The 21,155-nt window shown below is 43.1% G+C and overlaps 1 protein-coding gene across 1 annotated transcript in view; it reads left to right on the plus strand.

The window, feature by feature from the left end:
* ube3c (ubiquitin protein ligase E3C) overlaps window positions 1-20,583 on the plus strand; it is a 28,845-nt gene extending 8,262 nt beyond the window's left edge. The window contains exons 12-24 of the mRNA XM_080515387.1: window positions 1,973-2,059; window positions 2,186-2,343; window positions 3,001-3,227; window positions 5,651-5,755; window positions 6,604-6,691; window positions 8,190-8,287; window positions 9,952-10,084; window positions 12,098-12,345; window positions 15,258-15,470; window positions 17,158-17,346; window positions 17,434-17,500; window positions 17,822-17,952; window positions 20,010-20,583. Of these exons, the coding sequence (XP_080371513.1) occupies window positions 1,973-2,059; window positions 2,186-2,343; window positions 3,001-3,227; window positions 5,651-5,755; window positions 6,604-6,691; window positions 8,190-8,287; window positions 9,952-10,084; window positions 12,098-12,345; window positions 15,258-15,470; window positions 17,158-17,346; window positions 17,434-17,500; window positions 17,822-17,952; window positions 20,010-20,180 (1,915 nt within the window). The 3' untranslated portion in view covers window positions 20,181-20,583. The remainder of the gene's footprint in view (window positions 1-1,972; window positions 2,060-2,185; window positions 2,344-3,000; window positions 3,228-5,650; window positions 5,756-6,603; window positions 6,692-8,189; window positions 8,288-9,951; window positions 10,085-12,097; window positions 12,346-15,257; window positions 15,471-17,157; window positions 17,347-17,433; window positions 17,501-17,821; window positions 17,953-20,009) is intronic.
* The last annotated feature ends 572 nt before the right edge of the window (window positions 20,584-21,155 follow it).

A 21,155-nucleotide genomic window follows, 5' to 3' on the forward strand; every position in this document is an offset into this window, starting at 1 on the left:
ACTGCTCTTACAGCAAAAAAAAAAAAAAGAAGACAGAAAGGCAGGCCGGTGCCTTTCCAGCACACTGCCATTTTCACAAATATGTAAAATGTTTCACTGCCATCAGTCCAAAACCTGGACGATCAACTGGGACCAGGATTAGCTGTCGAGCGTCTGCTGTAATTTCACTTTAATTGTTGGGGTTGGATGTTTGCTGTACTGACACTTTGATCAGCATAGCACTCTGTTGCTAACGGGCTCGCTCTGATGAAAGTGACCTTCATTTACTTTTGGGAGGCTGCCGTGAGTTTTGCGTTGTCGTGAAATAATCATGTTGATCGTGCTAATGCGCCGGTCCGCAAAACAAATTTGCGCTTAGGTGGAAACTCGTTCAGGCTTTATGGTATCAAATCTGACCTGAGCACAGCTGTTTTCTTTCTTTTTTTTTCTGCTGAACAAAGATTCTTTCATTACTGCAAAATGAAATGATCCGGGCATTATTCATCCAGCTGCTACACACACACACTCTCACACACACACACACACACACACACACTCGTACACGCAACCCCTTTTGATGCCTTGACTTTGTTTATTAGTGGTTCATTCCATGATTGAAATGGGGGTTTGGGTTCTCTCAGGCTGTAAATCAGCTTGTCAGCTGGCATTTAGTGCTTTGTTTCCCATTTCAATCAAACACCCGCATCACTTGTTATGAGCCCACTGCACTACTCTTTGCTTCCCTCCCGAGCCTTGTTGCACTGACAGATGGTCTGTGTTCGGCTCCAGCCATTCCTCAAGCCATATTGAGGCTTGTCTGACACTCTGCTCCTAATGGTCATTCCCACTTCAGGATTTTTTTGAATGGGCTTTCGGTTGATTGGATTGGGGAATGGGAGTTTGAACGTTAACTGAGACACGGGAATATTCAGCAAATGTGGGATTTCAATTTTACTGGCGTATCCTGTTTCACATTTCTTTCTTTCTTTTTTTTCCCCTTGACCTTTAATCCTCTCCTCATCTGAGAAGACACGATGCCGCCCTATTAAAGGCAGGCATCCTTATAGCTGTCGGCACTGTCACTCTCAGACAAGGGCCTATTATATGCAGGGGCACTTTATTTAGCTTTTTAGCTTGCTTACCACATTATTGTCACCTGTACTTACCCTTTGTGTGAAAAGCCATGCAATTTAAGAACACACACACACACACACACACACACACACACACACACACACACACACACACACACACACACACACACACACACACACACACACACACACACACACACACACACACACACACACACACACACACACGAACAAAGAGCACCTTCACACCTTGGTGCCACAGCCCCATTGAGTACAGAGCAGCGCTTGCAAGTACCGTATGTGGGCCCTCCTCAGCGTTATCATGTAATTCACTGTGAGTGTGGAAGCATGCTGGTGCTGCGGGGGTCACGGTAAGGACCAGCCCCCACCCACCCACCCACCCACTCACCACCACCACTTCTCCTCCTCTGTCCTCCATTGTCTTGCTCCCCTGGCCATTAAGTTAAATGGGGCTCCAGCAGGAAGCCAGAGGGCTGTTTATGACCCAGGCTGGGCACCCTCGCCAGCAACTAGTTTACTAATGGAAGGTGCCTCGCCTAAATAAAGCTTAATGGCTCATTTAATCTCCTTTTTGGCCCTCACAAGGTATAAAAAAAGAGAGAAAGGCCACGAAAATACTCTGAGGGAAATGTTGGTTAACAGTGTCATTTATTTTTCCCCTCCTTTCTTTTCGCGTCCTCTGGTTCGCAGGACAAACTTAACAATCGCCGCATCGCAGACAGTTTGGCGCTGAGGAATTGTTTTATTGTTCTTCACGCTAATTGTGTCATGTGATTGAAATACCTCCCGAACTAATGCCATCTTTCTTCTTGTTGATGAGTGTTTTATCCTCAATGAAAATAAATGGCTCACGTTTATGACTCCTCTTCTGTCTGCAGACTTCTCTACAGTTTAGCTTTCAATGCACGTTTCCTGAGGCATATCTGGCACCTGATAACTTCCATGACGACTAAAATGATCACAGGGTGAGTTATTTCAATGCAAGTACGAGCAGGCGTGTTTGTGTTCCCTGATGCACAGATATTTATACACCTATATACATCTATACACACATTCACTTGATTCCATCGTGTCTGTGTCTTCCCTCTCAGGTCCATGGTGCCGCTGCTGCAGCTGATCTCACGGGGGTCTCCCATGTCATTCGAGGACTCCAACCGCATTATTCCCCTCTTTTATCTCTTCAGCTCTCTTTTCAGCCACTCTCTCATCTCCGTGCATGACAGCGAGTTTTTCGGACATGAACTGGAAGGTAAAAGTATTCCTCTGCATAACTAGTTGAAAAGAAAATTTCCCATCAATGTTAAGTGATTTTTGTAGATTTAGCTTCCAGCAGTGCACTACTTGTTCTTTTCTTTTTTTAATCCACATTCAAGCTCAGTCGATTTCTAGCTAAATGTGATGAATATGACTCGTATTAAAAAAGAATGTAAGAATCTTCCAAGATTTCAACTATATATATATATATATATATATATATATATATATTCAGTGTGGCATGAAGCTATGCTTCATTCACATCACTTCCTGTGCAACATTTCCAGAGTAAATTGTTGAAATGTTTTACTTTTACTACCATATTTCACAATTGTATTTGCACACTTGCTCCCTGTTTTTGTTCCTGCTGAATCTCTGCTCTTTACTCTCACAAAACACATTGTGCATAAGTCATAAGTACAAACTGCAGAATAAGAACAAAAGTGAAGTTTGAGAAAGACCGGTCCAAAGTTGAATCTGGATTAAACATTTTTCCAGTATTTTCATATTGTCAAAAAATATGCTCCCGATACATGGCTCATGTATATACAACTATACAACTGTATGATATTGTGTCATTTCTTATTGTTTGCAGCAGTCAGAGATTGTGTAGATCCATAACATACAGTAAAAACATTCACTTTCTCAACAGGTCAGACGCAGTCCTCCATGATGCCCTTCACTCTGTTGGAGCTGGTGACTCTGTCCCGCTGCCTGAGAGACGCCTGCCTGGGAATCATCAAGCTGGCCCACCCCGAAACCAAAACCGAGCACAGGGAGGAATACATGGCCGCCTTCCGCAGCGTGGGCGTCAAGACCAACACTGCAGTTCAGCAGCGAATCCAGGCCGAGCAGAAGCGCTGGGTCCAGCTTTTCAAGGTAAACTGCAGTACTTACTGTGCGAATAATTTTGTCATTCACCATTAACACCTTTGTTCGGCAGAAAAAACCTGCAGGACAATTTTTTTGAAATCCCTCCGAATTTAATGGGAATATAATCTTTTATGTCCAAAATGTACGGTCGTGATAGATTTGGTGAATTCATTCGTTTGACCAAGACACGGCGGGGCAAGTTTTACTCATTAAAAAGAAATATCAAAATATTAGGACCACAGTTTGAAGCATTTACACCTCTTTGACTCCCTCTTTTTTTTTTGTAGCATCTCTTGATTTTCTCATCTTCTTTCAGTGCTTCAGTGAAGCTGCGCTCGTGCTCATACTAAACACATACCTACATTGAGAAGTAAATAAATTACAGATTATTTTAGACACAGAGCATTCTTATGGTTCATTGACATATTTTTCTCCAACTCTGCTTGAAAGTGTGTTTACCAGTCAATCACAAGTGCTATCTTCAAACATGGATTTATGTAAAGATGTCCAGACCTACTGCCATGAACAATATTAGGAGGATCACTGAAATATGTGATAAATGTGTGTATTCGCTGCTTCGCGTCTTTAAAGTCTGTATAAAAATATGGCATATGTCAATTATAAAATCAAAGCGGAATTAAACTGATAAAATTCACATATATTTCACCAGTTCAATGATTTTTTTTTTTTCTTATAATAAAAGTTTTTATCTTCTCCTTTGGTATCTAAGGATGTAATTCTTGACTTTCGAATAAGGCCCGATTGTCCTGCAGTCGCTGTGCATCAAGACAAAGTGACGAGTGTCAGTGGGAATCCAGTGTGTATGCATAAACAAGGCAAAGACAAGCTGGAGCGTTGCGGAGGTCACCCATTGGTTATTTACCCAGAGGAAATGAGGCGGAAAACAGCATTAAGTTAATTCTCCTCTCATTCGTCGTCTTCCTTTCAGCCCCTCTGTCGAGGAAACGGTACTTAAGTAACTTTGTTCTTGGCTGTTAGACTGACAGATTTAGAAGTGAACACGGCTGTTCCCTGAAAGGTGGCGAATACGTAAAGCGTGTGTCTGGAATTTTCATAAAAGATCTGCTCAAAGGCTTCTTGTCAGCTAAAACGACCCATTAAAGAAGTGGGGAGCAGGGGAAATGCATTTTCCAAATTGAACGGTGGGATTTACAGTCGGTTTAACGCCGCTGACCCCTAACACGCTAATGTTTGGTTCGTGTCATCAGCCGTCCCTCCCCATCTTTTATCACCTCCATTGTCGAGCTATCTATTTAATTGAAAGAAGTTAATTGAATGAAAATGATCAACTAAGCTTGTATTAATATTGCTAATGGAACTTTCTTCTTGGCCATGTTTGGAGAACGATGTCACGCTGGAGTTTGGGAAAGGCCCATTAAGGTTTGCACTTAACCCGATGGGCTAATTAAGGAATGCTTATTCATTCCCAGAGTCAGGGGCTAGGTCTGCTCCAAACCCATCGCCGTGCGCCTTTTACAGCATTTTGCACTCGCCATTATTGCGGACTCCGGTTTCCTCGCGGTGATTGGCCAAGATTGATCGTCGCTCTATGAAAATGGCACGCTTTAGAAAAGAACAGTTCGATTGAAATAATCTCGCTGTGGTATTATATGGAAATGGACTGGCTGTAACTATTAGGGTTGACAAATTGCGGTTTTCTTCAATAACGTGCATTGTATCAGTAGATGTCTGCATGTGACTCGCCCACAGCAACAGCAGAGCCTCTTATGAAGGATCACAGGCAGCTGAAAGGGAAACTGAAAGCTTATTGGTCCAATCTTTTACTTCTCACTGATGGAAATTCTGAATATTTATCTTCAAGTGTGCCAGGTCTCAAATCGCTACTTTTGTTGAGCTTTTTTTTATAGCGCTGTGTAAGCACACAAATGTTCCGATAATACAGAAAGCAAGGCTCCCCTGTCCGAATTTCAGAGCTGAATTATATGCGCGCGGGTTACAAAATGACACCGTTGCATCAAAGTGAAATATTATTGTTACCACGAGACCGCGGGCCATGGGAGAGCACCGCTGCTGCCTGCAGCATTGTGAACCTGTGTTGCTCTGCCGTTTGCATTCTCTGTCCAATGGCTGATGTCAGCAGACCTCGCCGGTAATTAACAGGGCTGGACATTGAGGGACGGCGCAGGTCGTTTTTCTTTTATACTCCCCATAAATGGCGCACTAATGGCTAAATTCTCAAATTGCTTTTTTTTTTTTTTTGCTTCCTCCCTCTAAGAGAAACAGCATCCGCATGAAGGAAAAAAAAAAAAAAACAACAACCTTGCCCCAGACTTTTGTTCTCTACTTGAAATGCACTTCAATACCACTTTTTTCAGTTTTTTAGTAGAGATACGATTAGCAAGAGTGAAAGGACATGTTTCTGTCTGCGTGTGTGATCTACAACACAGGTCATCACTAACTTGGTGAAGATGGTGAAAGCTCGCGACATCAGGAAACCCTTCTGTCCGGCAGGTCACTGGCTTTCTGAGGAGGTCAACATCCGAGCCGACAAGGTACGTAACCGTCAGGTCTGAACACAATTGGTGTTGGTTCCATATTATTTATTGTAAGCTATCCGCATGTGTGGGAAATGAAAGGCTCTGGTATTACAGGACAATAAGCCGTTTGCTTCCAGCTCATAGAAAAATAATAACGTCCAGGTCAAGATGAATGCATTTTCAATCAAAAGAGCTGGAAAGGGCAAACGTGGGGAAGTAGTTGGTCATTTTTATGTTTCTTTTTTTTTTTTTTTGGCAGAGGAGAGCATCAAGTAGTGGAAAGGAGAGATGTGTACACTTTACAGTCTGCAGTGTAGCTGCTGTCCTGTTTTTTAAATTGTTTTTAATAAAGCTGGTAAATACATTTTAGGCTATGTAACAAGAGGTTTGAGTACTTTTGTACATAAAAGTCAAAGGCCAAACAGTAATTCAAAAAACATGACATTACATTAAATATGTCTACGACCTCACGAGCAGACTTGGTAAGTTTTGGTCTGTGGTTGAATCTTTGGCATGTTGTGGTCAGGTTGCACTTCACGAACGTCCCGTGCGCTGGAAATCTGTGGTCGGTTGAATCGTAATAAGAAACACGACAAGACTTTTGTTCTCGCAAAAAACGATTTAATTGACTTTACCAAGCTGTGAACATCAGGAAGCGTTTTGGCAGGTTCATTTTCCATCCAGTTATTAATGTGAAAGCCTTTGGCAATTAAAATGGGCCATTCGTTCTATAAACTGATTGATTAGAAATAAAGTTGCATTCCGTTTCAAGTTGCTGTGCGTGTATGTGACGAGACTTTAAAACAGAAGCGCAGGTAGGAGCGGCTCACTTTTCACCGGTTCCCCCCGATCTTTCTCTCCAGGTCACCCAGCTGTACGTCCCCTCCGCCAGGCACGTGTGGAGGGCACGCAGGATGGGCCGCATCGGGCCGCTCCAGTCGACTCTCGATGGTATTGTAATCTGTTAATCTTCTGATGTCTGCAACGCATTTAAAACCTGCAGTCGAATACACTTTTGACCTTCATGACACCCGCTATGAAAAAGGTATAGGGTTAGTTAGTCATCCATGTCTCAGAACGGCCCATTGTGTTTCTGTCATCAGCAGAAAGGACTGGATGGCCACAGCGCTGTATTTAATGTACACTACAGAGCCACCCCGTTGGCATTTGGCAGTGGATGAAAATTTAGAATCGTATAATGCGTCTGTCAGCTTGATACATAGCCCAAGAAATCACTGTAATTGCTGTCCAATGTCACCTTCTCTGTGTTTGCTTTTAATTTTCAATGGAGCTGAGCGTCGATGTGATATCCCCTCAGTGAAGAGAGGGGGTCATCTCATGGCTTTCTGTCTGCAACAGATGAGAGGAAGAAATGAGAGGAAATGTTGGGACTGTTGGCGGTTGGCAAAAAGCTGAGAAAGCCGATTCTCATTAAAAATTGTTTTAAAGATTGAAACAAATGCCCCTTAAACTATATAGTTACGTGATCCATAGGACTACAAAGCCATAGAAAAACAAAGGTCATTAACCTCCCCATTAACACTGAGAGAAAGTAACCACGTTCTCGCTTCATTGACTGGATCTCGCGCTCCGAGGATAAAACATTGATGCAGGCAGGGCTCTATCAGGCTTACTTTGAGCCTCCGCAGGGTCCTGTGGAGTATGGTGTGAAAACAAGCAGATAACAATGTGTGTATGATCTACCTAATGCCGCTCAGGGGCTGTAGTGGATAAATTCAATTAGCGTGAGAGTACCTGATGAACTCGGCCACATCTGGTCCATGTGTTTGTCTGGCCTTTTCTCATTTCCTTAAATGGACAGGCCTCCGGTTGATGAATGAGCAATGTATTGACCACTTGGAGGCCATATTTCTCCTCAAAGATGGAAACCTGATGGGGAAAATGCAGATCAGATTGACTAATTGAGCAGAATAATTGTGCTGGACTTGATGCAGATTAGGACGGTGAGCAGCGGTTTAGCTATTATGGCATTTTGTGTGACAGAGCTAAACGGGGCAAAGCCTGAGTTTAATACAAAACAAACATCAGCTTAATGGATGAAGCCTGGCAGCTGGATGGGCAGCTCACAGTTGGGTTAATTAAAAGCGTGTAATTAAAAGGCTGTAGGATGGAAAGTCTTTAATGGTTTCCCAGTAAAAAGTGGACAGAGTCTTAATCACACTGCTCAGCAGAGAGGAATTAGATGAGTGTTAAAGACCTGATGTCAGAAAATAGAGTTCCAGCAAAGAAATTAACTTGGAAAATATTCAGAAGTCTGATTTTCCAAAAACCTGCAAGCTTGGTTACCTTATAGAAATGATATAAAGATGAAGAATCAGGTAAAACTGTCAATATGATTTAAATATTTGGTAGAAGACTGTTTTAATCAGAATTTGTAGACTACTGTCATTACAAAGTGTTGAATGGTTTTCTCTTTCTCCTTCTGCAGTTGGTTTGGAGCCTCCACAGCTGTCTGTGTCTGAAGAAAGACATCTGGCCATCCTCACAGAGCTCCCCTTCGTGGTTCCCTTTGAGGAGAGAGTGAAGGTAGAGCTCCACTCTCCAACAAACACCTGTCAGACAAAGTTGTTTCACGACCGTGTGTCACATTCCTCTGTTTGAAAATGTCATTAATTCATGAGGCAAGTGGCTATATTTGCCAACTTGCGCATCTCTTTATGTTTTCCTCTAAATTCACAATTGTAACTTGAAGGGAATACAAGAATATATAAAAAGAAATTCCGAAAATAACAGCTAGTAATTGAAATATTCAGCCCCTGTGCTTTGAACAAATCGCCTCCTAATTCTTATCCCATTTTTGAGTGTGCTATTCTCAAAGGTGGAAAGGGTTACAGAAGTACGTCCACAAGCCTTGATGTTCATCAGCGCACAGATTGTCTATAAATAGACAGTTCAGCACTGTTGCTACTCCCCTGAAGAGTGTTCATCCTGTTATGACTGAAAGAGCACAGCGCAAACTGCTCCATGAGGTGAAACAACCTCACAGACATCTCGCTCACATGCTAGCTGATCCCTCTGTGGACAAATCCGCAATAAGTAAAACATTAAACGACGACGGCGTTCATGAGAGGACACCGACAAAAACATTGCTGCATGTTTGAAATTTGCAACAAGCCCAGGGATGTTGGGCAACACTAATGACAACATAGTGTATGGACAGATGAGACTAAAGTTGAGTTGTTTGGAACATGAAGGAACATAATGAAGGAAAAAAAAGCGCTGCACATCAAAACCTCATCTCAGCTGTGAAGTTATGGTGGAGTGGGCATCATGGTTTGGGACTGGCAGATTGCCATCATTGGCAGAAAGATGTATGCCCATGTTTATCAAGACATTTTGGAGGACATCTTAAAACCGTCTGAGCACGAAATGAAGTCCAGCTAGCGAACAACCTCAAGCTCAGAAGTAAATCACCAACTGAAGAACTGTCGTGGCCCAGTCAGAGTTCTGACATCGACGTGATTGAAATGCTCTGGTATGACCTCAAGAGAGTGTGATTCACGACAGACGTCCCCGGAAGAGTGCGCAACCGAAATAGTTGAATTTTGGAACATTCTTCTTTACTCATCTTGAACATTGAGCACGTCTGACCTGCAATGGAAATATTTTGGTTGACGTCATTCACAACGCTTTTACCACTTTGCACGGTGAATGTTGACGTGTTGTGTTCGGATGAAACATGAACTTCTTATTCATTGTGACTTAAATGATCGGATCACATTTCATGAACGCGTACCGAAATCCAGATAATGAATACTTTCAGTATCACTCAGTAAACTCACCTATACAACGATATACTGTCAATTTCAGGAGTTCTGTGGAGAGTGGATGCGTTCATTTTTTCCCCCCCCAGTTTAATTTCTACAATAATTTAAGAGAAATGCATCGGTCAGCTGCACTCACTGGGGATACTGTCAGAGAATGCTTTGCTAAACATAAGAACCCCAATACCCAATGGTGTTTACGCATTATTGGCAAAAAAAACCAACACTTATCTCAATAACCTCTTTCTTCTGCTTTGTGGTATTTTTTTTTGCTTGTTTACTATCGTTAGCTTGGAGCAAATCTATTCTATTGGCACCGAAAATAAGGCGCATCTTAAGATACAACCTGTCAGTTCAGAATAAACATTTTATAACCGAGAGGATTTGTCACTGACCCCGCCACCATGTTTTACATCTGCCTTGTAGATCTTCCAGAGGTTAATCTATGCTGACAAACGGGACGTGCAGGGGGATGGGCCATTCCCCGATGGCATCAGTGTCACCATCAGACGCAACTACATCTACGAGGACGCCTACGACAAACTCTCCCCAGAAAACGGTGAGCCCCGCGTCCCGGCACTCTGAGGAAAAAGAGCCGTTTTATGTTTGAAAATGTGTCGGACCAGCTGTTGTTTCCTGCATTTATTTCTCCTTGGCGAGCACAAGAGGAGAGGCAATGTGGCGTGATCAATGTTGACACTGTCACTGAAACTCTTGTTATGCTCTATAAAATCTTACTAGTCAGGTTCAAGGTTCCAGTTCACATTAAAGATGAAGGTTAGCTCTCGCTCTTTTCAGAATATTGAATTTCAGTAAAGCATAATTGTGGTTCCGATTATTATAATGGATCACATAAAAGCTGAATCAATTATTTTAAGTCACTTCTTTTGTGTTTGGATTTGAAAGGGTACTTCAGCGGGGGCACTCTGATTAAAAAGAGTAGTAGGCGACCTGGGCTGAAGACATGAGCTATATCATTTATGTGTCCATAAGTTATAGCTGCCTTGATTTATCACTGTACATTAATTATTCTGAAAGATGATCTGAATATTCTGCAGGTCAAGAAAGTGCTTTCTTGCAAAATATGTTTAGGGGTAAACATCACAATACACTGCATGTTAATGTGTTGGTATTATATTTTCACATTTATGAAAAAAGATGAGGGGTTTAGAGAGCATCAGGGCAATATGGGTGACCTTTAAGGTTGTATTTTATTTAATGCAAACCTTTCAAAAATAACCCACCGTGTCTGTGTTGGCAAGAAATAACAAAATCTGGATTTGCAGGAATAAAGGAGTGATGGAGATGGAGTACAAAAATAGTCAAGTTGTTCAGAATGACTGTAATGAAACCCAGATTAGAAACTTTAACATACAGGCAAGTTGAAGGCAGATCACATTTACAGGAGCCTCCACTATGTCTACAGACATTCCTCACTCATTGTAAATAAAGATATCTGTAAGTCTCCAGGTTTTTGTTTTTGTCAAAAACTTCCCCAAAATAATCGCTACGTAGAAGATACAGTTACCAAAGTTAACAAGCTAACCAGTGAAGACAAGATGACTCAATGCACCACAAGAGAGTGCATTGAGTCATAGTTCTACTTTTCGTGCATTCAGTTTAAAAAAAAAACTTCTTGTTTTAAAACAAAGATTCTGATCTGGGTTAAAAATATTGGAAAAATTTAGTTTTAACACACCGTTCAAACTATCTGAGGAGCAGTGACTCATTACTGACACCCGCTGCACAAAGTGTCTTACACTCAGCACACTTTTCCAGTTGAATTGAACTTTTTTTTTTTTTTATTTAAAAAGAGAAAAGAGTCATTTGCATTTTACCTATCATACAAAAATGATCATTTTTAGGCACCGTAGTAAAGTCACATACTTTCATGTTGTACCAACCCTGTTATGACTTACTTAATGTATTGTGTATGTTTGACAAATGAATAGGCAGTCGCTTGCAGTAGTGTGAAGTGATAATTTTGTCATAATTTTATGAATAATGAAATTGGTACATGAACACAACACTTTACACAACACTATTTAATCTCGAACGCTTTGATTGCCAAGTTAAGTATTTTTGTTAGTGTGGAACTTACAGAAACAAATGTGGTCACTGTTTAAGAATTAGTATCTCACAGTATTAACACGCTTGTTTGTTCCCTTTCAATTTAAGACACTATAAACACACTTGTCATAAATAGACCTATCTTATCAGGGTCTGCTGCCATTAAAGTGAATAGCTTTAATGAGTCAAAAGCAGCTGCTTTGTTGTTAAAATGTAATATTGACGTCAGTTTATGTGCAGTCCCGTCCCTTTCTGCAACAAAATAGGTTTATTACCATTATAAACTGAGAACATAACCATCGGCTTTTAGATGGAAGATGCTGCCGGCCTCAATTAATTTCCCTTCTGGAAATGATGATGAAATGGATGCGGAGTAAAGAATTAAAAAAAAATCTCGAAGAGGCCATTAGTGGCATTTATGGAGTGAAAATAAATTCAATTTATTGATCACGAGCTCATTTTTGGACGCGTTGAAAATAGTTGACGCTTTACCTTCCATCAGAACCCGACCTGAAGAAAAGGATTCGAGTTCATCTGCTGAACTCTCACGGGCTGGACGAGGCGGGCATTGACGGCGGCGGCATCTTCCGGGAGTTCCTCAACGAGCTCCTCAAGTCGGGCTTCAACCCCAATCAAGGCTTCTTCAAAACCACCAACGAGGGCCTGCTGTACCCCAACCCCGCCGCCGAGATGCTGGTGGGCGACTCCTTCACAAGACATTACTACTTCCTGGGCAGGATCCTCGGAAAGGTGAGCGTGCACAATGATGGAGTTTGACAATTTACCGCTGCTTCACTTTTTTTCCTTTTTTTTTTTTTTTTCCTTTCTCCAAAGCTGACAGAGTTACTGCTGTCATTAGTTGCTTCAAAAGAGTTTTTACCGTCGGGGGGGTTTGAACTCAAACTTGGCACTCGCACAAGCTGGAGTTTGGTTAATTAGCGCTGCGCTCAATCTGTTGACGGTATTGTTTTTCTGCCCCCTTCCTTCCTCCGGTGGCACTATTTATTAGAAGCTAATGTTTCTAAATCATCCCTAATGCATGTGGTAGTGATTGTTTATCAAGATGCCTTCTTCGTGGGGTGGTGGTGGGGGGCTATCATCTTAACCCGGAGAAGAATTACCTCATGACAAGCGGTCGCCTCTCAATTAGAGCTTCCATTAGCCGATGATTCCTACCTCTTGTTTGCGTAGTGATTGCATTTGGCTGGTATTAAATCAGCAGGTCCACAGAGACAGGACATAAATAAGCGTTCAAAGCATGTGGTAATAGCATTTTGATCTGCTTTACAGTCAGGAACATCCAGGTCTCTTCTCTCTTGCTCGGCCCGAGATGGTCCGGTTCACTTATCGGTGCACTGAAACTCCTCCTCCTCCTCCTCCTCCTCTCCTTTTTTTTCTTTTTTGCATTCTGTGCAAGTGAGAAATGATCAATCACCAGCCACGAGCTCTCCGCCCCGACGTCTACGATATTGTGGTCTCCATAGCTAATGGTTCAGGCAATTAGGCCGGGGGAAATTAATTTGAATTTGACTTTCAATTAACCCTTCCTTAAGTTCCTCTTCTCCATAAAAATGGACGTTTGAGTGGCCATTTGAGAGGCATATTGATATTTGTTTAGTGCCGTTATTGCCGGGATAAAAGGCAACCGTTTATATGGATTGGGATTGCATCACCACCCCTGCAGTGTGCACGGTGCACGTTGCAGCTCAAAGGACACGGGAGATTAATATTGTTAATTAATGTCCGAGGCGTGCCATTGTTGTGGAGGTGATGTATTACAGGCAGGAGTGGCTTGTCTAGGGTACTCACTGAAATGGGATTGAACATCAGAATAGAGGCCGGTCATCATCCCTCTTCCTCACTTGTCCACCCTGCTGACAAGTCGAAAGATTTAAGCCCCAAATGGGGAAACATGAAAACAGGTTGCTTTGCTTTTGCGGTTCCGCCGCTTCAGCCCGAAGATTTTAAAAAGTTAATTTAATCTCGACGAGAGCGTCCGCTGTTAAAAAAAAGAAAACTGGAAGTCCCTCATTATGTGATACGACCTGCCTGAGATTCTCTTTGTGCTTCATTTGTCTCTCATTAGCACAGAACCTTCAGCCTCATCAGCGGTGGCCTTTTCACTGCTGTAAACTATGAGGACGGGGAAAAGCATTAACGCTCCTGCATTTGTTCAAACTTCTGTGCAATCTGTTCTCGCTAATCTGCGGCGGCTGATCGCACCTCTCCGAGGCGTCGGGCGCTGATTGATAGAGATGCGTTTGGAAGGCATTATAATTTTATTGATTCTTAATGCTGTAAATTAAGGAATTTATTTGGCAGCTAACAGAATGCACCTGCAATGTCGTTGGCATTTATTCCACCTGATGGTGCCGCGATCCGCTTTAATTGCGTTGCCACTGCACTCACTTATATTAAAAGGCCTGGGCCATAATAATTAATTCTTCCCCAGCCCAAGTCATTTTGGCACAATTTCTGGCAATAAACACTCATAAATAAAGTAAGTGGCGTTGAAAAAATAAGGCTACAGGTTTTTTTCCATATACTTATTGCTGCCTCTTCCCGGCACAAGTGTTATTGATAGGTTTCAAGGGGCCACGCGGCGCATATGGTCTGAAACGAGCCGCGGCCACCAGAGAAATACTAAGTGGATTATTTTGCATAAAAAATAGACAATGTTTGAAGTTGTGCAATTAACCTGTGTTTAGAAAATAGCCGTGATTTATGCGGGCGTGTGTGTTTAAGATGCATGCATTATGGAAATCCTCGAGATTTATAATCCATTTAGCTGATGTGCTCAGGGTTTTTAGCGCTATCATTTATAAGGACCTGTATATTTTAATGTCTCCAATGGGCTCTTTTTCGGACTATTCCAGTACATTAGCTTTGGGCTTTATGAGTCACCTGCCCGGCTGTGGTTCTTAATGGCATTTAAGGTCAAGGTGAGAATTGGCATTTATAAAGTTTGAGTCCGCGGAAAGGGGAAGACGACAGTGCTTGAGATGGATTGTGTTTGTTAGCCTCAGTCACTCAGATTCATCCTCATTCAGTCGCAATCCTTTAACCACAAACCTGTGAAATTGTTTCGTTCAAACTATTTCCTGAGCACGGACTTTGTGCTTCGTTTCGATTGCAGGTTGTGATTCATTTGCTTGTCACTTCTGCGGCGCGCCTCAGTGTTTCTTGAATAAAACATAGTTCAACTAGTCTGCAAAAGAATTGTATTTTTCAAAAGTTGTCAAAATCAGTTTAAAAAGATAAAACATCAAATCAGCCAAACACCAGTGCAACTATTAAACTAAATCGTGTTCACACATACATCGAGCAGCCATAACATTATGACCACATGCAGGGGAAGGGAATTGCTCTGGTTACTCATTATAATGGTATTCTTTTAGGAAGAGAGATACACTGGGCAACTTGTCCCCAAAGTTGATGTTTTAAAATTCGAGTAACTGTGATGCTAGAAGACTGACTCTCGAAATCTGGAATTTTTGTTTGCTGAGCTCTGCAGAAGTCGGCATCTTTCAGAAGGGATACAAAGAATGGTGAACTGGCGATCACTTGCATTGTGAACTGATCACATAGTGGTGAATTAATGAACTGTCATATATGCACCTCTCCTCTTGCTGATGTCCACATTTTTTTTTTTTAACCCGCAGGCTCTGTATGAGAACATGCTGGTGGAGTTGCCCTTTGCCAGTTTTTTCCTGTCCAAACTTCTGGGAACCAGTGCAGACGTGGACATCCACCACCTGGCCTCGCTGGACCCGGAGATGTATCGCAACCTCCTCTTCCTCAAGAGCTACGAGGGCGACGTGGAGGAGCTGGGCCTCAACTTCACGGTGGTGAACAACGATCTGGGCGAGGCTCAGGTGACTGGGGCTGGGTGACGGCGAGGTTTCGAGTTGGATGAACGACTCGCTCATTTTCCATTTCTCTTCCTGCCGTGTGTTTGGCCGTCGGTCCCCTGCCTCTTGTTTGGTTTCCCCCCCGTGGTGTTAATAATTCATTTCCCCCATGATGTACCACTTTTCAGCCCTGAGAGAGATAAAGCACGTTGCCGCTGTCGCTCTGAGCCCGGCAGGGAACACAGCCTCTCTGTTGACCCTTCCACCTGCCTTTCCCTCAGAAATGAGCTCAGAACACGCCTGACAGAAGCAGTGAGCTGCTTTTAAGCTACCCCCCCCCCACCACCACCACCACCACCTCTAAAGCTCAAGGCTGCGGAGACGAGCCATCAACATCAGCACTCTGAGGCACCTGGGCCCAGACCTGCACTCCACACGGAGCGCTTGTTTGCTCAGGGCCTTAACGCGTCTTATTAGCTCTTCTCAAACAACACCTGAAATGGCTGAGTTACAATGTAGCCCTCCTGGTCACAAATAGGCCATCGCAAACACGATAGGGAAAACAATTTGTGGAAGATTAGGCACACACCCGGGAGCAGTTTGCCCTGCAGTTGCCCTCAGGAGATAGTTAAAGCAAGCAAGATAACAGCAGTAATTCTCTTACATTAGCACATAATCAGAATCCGCTGTGAGAAGGAAAATGATTACCTGTCTGTGAGGCCACTCAGCATTCATGAGCTGGACAAAGGGACAGCGAGGCCTTACATTATAGCACAATCTGACTCTGTATTGCAGCACGGAATACCTTTTGTGAAGCTTATCCATCAGTTTTTGTCCAGCGTGCGTCACAGAGTGGCTGATAATGGTTTTATTGCTAAACAAAAGTGCTGTAAGTGTTTATCACCAAGTTTTCTTTTTTGTTGGTGCCGATGATATTTTTTTTAGATAATCTTCTCCCACCACAGAAAGGCAGTTTGCAGACAGCAAACTTCAGCCCAGTGTCTAAACTTTTGGACAGTTAGGAGTCACTAATTTACCTCTGATGCATGTTTTTGAAAGTCTTTCAACCAGACTAAAACTGGACTTATTATTATTAGGTGTGGAACATCTTTACAAAGCATGTAAATACTGGTGCCTTCAACCCCCCCCCCCCCCCCCCCCCCCCCCGTTTTTGGAAACATGATTAACCCCAACCTGCTTCATGGTTTTCAATCCCATTAGAGCAAATGCAGAGATGCAGATATTCACATTCCCTTTTGCACTTACAGGAAGTTCTGTAATTTGCCATTCAACAGCAAATTCATCCCAGGCACTGGGATAACATGTAGATTGCTCCACGACACCACTGTGCGAACACAATTCTAACATATTTAAGCATTTTAGACATTTTCGCCCTGGTGATACAGAAATAAGATGAACGTCATGGCGTGGTGTGTCATGAAATGATGTCATCACACTCCAGCTTTATGAACACAGATGGGCACATCTTATCAAGCGCTAACTGCTCTAAAGTTAATGAACAGAGAACCTCGGGCCAAATTGTGTTGGCGCAAAATGTTCAGTGGGCACGCTATATTTAGAACTAGTGAAATGCACTTAAGCTTTACCTTCAAATTGAGCACTGTATAAAAACGTAAAATTCATTAGTAATATGCAGAACAAAGTGTTGGAAACGTGAACTGTGTAAAAGTTTTGTGCCTGTTTGATTCAGGTGGTCGAGCTGAAGCTGGGAGGCAAAGATATTCCCGTGACCACGGCCAACCGGATCGCCTACATCCATCTGGTGGCCGACTACAGGCTGAACAAGCAGATCAGACCTCACTGCCTGGCCTTCAGACAGGGCCTGGCTAATGTGGTTAACCTCGAGTGGCTGCGCATGTTTGACCAGCAGGAGATCCAGGTATCAAGACGATTCACTAAAAACCTGTAACATTTAAAGCAAGGCACAGAGAACTAAACGAACTGATCCGACTCTACTTCCTGACAGGTGCTGATATCTGGAGCTCACGTGCCAATTTGCCTTGATGACCTAAAAAACTTCACAAACTACTCTGGTAAGAGTTAATATTGTGGCTGTTTTGTATTATAGACAGTGATCTCATGAATACGGTATTGTATTTAAAATTTTTAAAAAAGAGTGGAACTATCAAAAGTGTTTGGGCAAAGATTGGAGCCGACAGTTATGTTTGGTATTTTTTTTTTAATTGTTCGGAAATTATGTGTCTTTTTATTACATTTGGTTAAAATCAGACTTTATACAATCGAAAGATGTCATTTTGATATTCCATCATTTTATTTTCACACGCTCCATGTATGTGTATGAGGAGACTTTAAGAATAGAGGATTAATAATTCCTCCTTCGCGGTCTCCTCCAGGCGGGTACTCGGCCACTCACCCCGTCATCCAGACCTTCTGGGAGGTGGTCGAAGGTTTCACAGACGAAGAAAAGCGCAAGCTGCTGAAGTTTGTCACCAGCTGCTCCAGACCGCCGCTCCTGGGCTTCAAGGTGAGACCCCCCTCCCCCCGCCCCCCCGCCAAAAAAAAAAAGTCTTCGCCCTGCTGTTATCAAATGTCTCTTTGAGCTCAACAGGAGGAGTGTTCACGCTTAATGAGCCTGTAATGAAAATACGAAGGATGATAACGGCCCTCGAAATGATCATTTTTAAATTAGACTGCGATAAGAGCGAGACGGCCCGGGTCTTATCTCCGGCTTTATAGTCGCTGACCTTCCTGTGTCGGCGGCTCTGCAGGTTGCGGGCTCGGCTGGACAAACATCTCCATTCAGAACTTCGAAGCAGCTTGAACTTTTCAACTTTTTCCTTTTGTGTGACACCGCGGAAAGCGGCAATTTCCTGCAAGACAGATGGCCGAGGAGGAAACTGTCTCGTTCTGAAGATCGTTTTAGCACTGCTGAATCATTACGGCTCACCTCCTATTTCTGAAATGATTTCCTAATTGGAAGCCATTTCACTCTCTCCCTCACTTGATTTGTGGGACACTTAAGTAGTTTGAGATAGGAGGAATCGCAGAAAGTGTTGTTCGGGGCCATTAAAGAGTTTTAATGTCATACTTGGTCTAACCAGAAGCTGTAATCATGATATGATTGGTTTTAGTACTCCGTATTACAGCCATTAGTTAGGAAAACTTTATTGCAGCTCTGCAAAAAATAGCGTCGGAACAATGCTCTTCCTTAATTGTTTCTCTGTACCCTGAACCACGTTTTGGAGGTTCCCTTCCACACCCCATGTAATAAATCTGACTTTGGCCGGCGCGTGAGAACTCGGCCCCTCCCGCCCCGTCTCCTCTCTGGGCTGGGAGAGGGCGTTAATTTGTGGGGGGGCGGCCCCTGACCCAGCCCACAGCTCCAGCCAGCTAAGCCTTAATTAGCTGTCGTGAAAACGGCCCAGGATTCATTAGTGGAGGAATTGCTCTGTCAGGAGAAGCCATTTAAAAAAGATGATGGAAGCGCTCTTTTTTTTTTTTTTTTTTTTACCCCCCCTAAATGATAGCAGCGGTAATGACACTTTCTCAATAAGCAACGATAGTTTAATACGGTAATTGTCAGAAAAATGGGGTCATTATGGCAGAGCCCCCGAAGAGCCATTTAATCGGGCAAGTATGGCCCGCCGAAGCCCAACTTTAAAGAGGAGGGTGAAATCGGGGCGCGGCGGAGGGGGAAGCGGTGTCACCGTCTGCAGATGAGGTGGCCTCATCAGGCGGGAGACGCCTGATTGAAAAAAACTGCCAGCTATACAGCATGAAAGGAGCATTCCTCCAGCGCACATCCGAGGGTCAAACCTCGGGCTTGTCCCTCCACTCGCGACCTCTCAAAGCTCGGAGCACCTTTCCTCAATTTATACTCCCACTGCATCAGCTGAGCACTTTAATGTCTCTCTTTTAACATTTATCCCCCACGAGAATGTGACATTTATTGCCTAATCGGAATTAGTTTGTGAATTGTGATGATTACCGACACGTGTTGAGCCGCGTCTCGTCGTCTTTTTCCTTTTTTCACCTAAAGATATTAAAATTTCTTTAACAAATTTGCTCTTTAACTACCCGCTTATATATTACCTACGGGAGAGTGTTAGGGTCACTGGAAGAAAAAAAAAAAATTCGGACATAAAAAAAGAAAGAAAAATACTCATGTACTTCGAGAAAAAAATTAAATGACGAGGATTTTTTTTTTTTTAAACCAAGTACTTTAAAAAAAAGTCTAAATAGCCTGTGATGGTTTCTACAAAATGCATTGCAGGCAGTTTAATAAACGTATGAAACGATGCTTCAGAACAGGCTTTAGCTCATAAACACAGTGCAGTTATCATCAGTATTAGGATTTTGAGGAGTCAGTGCAGCCTGCAGCCTGCAGCGGCAGACATGGGCACCAAACTATGCGGGATGCTCGTGTGCTATTTATAATATGTATTTAATAATTCATTCAAAAAAATGAAAAAAGTAACGCCCCGTCCCGTTCTGGGTTGTGTTGGGTGTCTGTGCTGATCCAAGCTGAGCACAAGAAGCAGTGTGTCAACTTCTGCTTCCCTCTGCTTGTCGCTCCAACAGGAGCTTTACCCGGCCTTCTGCATCCACAACGGCGGGAACGACCTGGAGCGCCTCCCCACCGCCAGCACCTGCATGAACCTCCTGAAGCTGCCCGAGTTCTGCGACCAGCACCTGATGAGGAACAAGCTGCTGTACGCCATCGAGTCGTCCGCCGGGTTCGAGCTGAGCTGAGCCGAGTCGGACGAAGGTCCCTTCGTCTCTGCGTGGGCGGACCGCGGGCCACAGGGGAGGCCCTCGGAGGAAAAGACTCGAGGAGCAGAAAGCGAACGATGCACTGACCTGCCTGAAGTAATGGTGTGTGTTTCTCCCCGTCTGTGTGTGAGTGCCAAGCCGAGGGTGAGGAAAACGCTCACCCGTAGACTGAAGAAATACAATGAAATGACAATAGGAAGGCATTTCTTTTTATATTCATGTGGCTTTTAAGTAATTTAATCTCTCGTCAGTATACTTCAGAAGAGCAGCGACACAGTGGGGATGTTGTGCGCCCGGGCGAACGCAAGAGCAGCAGCTGCTTTCTCGTTTAATCCAACATAAATGGACGGTTGTTTCTCACCAAAGATTCTGTGGCATCAAAAGAAGGCAATATAACAACGGGGGGGGGGGGAAGGGACAGACTGTAGGACTCTCAAGAGGCAGAGGAGCTTTTGTGTACAGCTGAAGTGTAATTTCTCAAAGAAGTCGTCAAAACTCCAGTTTTTGTGATTTCTAAAAATTATTACTAATAATAAACATCATGTTCGATATCCATCCCGTACGTGTGCACATGCCATCTGAAGTGTGTAAATGACTTATATTGTTGGATTAGAGATTCAGAAAGGATTATATGGTTATGGTTTTGTGAATATGTATATGTTTACAACTGCTCTTGTATTTTCCATTTATTTAGTATTTGTACAGGTTTGTTTTTTCTTTCCTGTTGCGTGATGAACGGAGGCTTCATGTTTTCACAAAAGCCCGTCGGAGGCGAACAATCTCCCTGGTCAGCAGTTTAACGTTGATCCTTTTGCTTTGTTTTGTTAAGACGTACAGATGGTTAATGTACCAACAGGGTGAAGAAAAAAAAACAAACAAGACGAGTGTATGGGAACGAATAAACAGACTTTTTCTTTTTGCATTTTACTTCCACAAGTCTTCCAGTTTTCTTGT

The sequence above is a fragment of the Blennius ocellaris genome, assembly GCF_963422515.1.
Source record: "Blennius ocellaris genome assembly, chromosome: 19".
NCBI lineage: Eukaryota > Metazoa > Chordata > Actinopteri > Blenniiformes > Blenniidae > Blennius > Blennius ocellaris.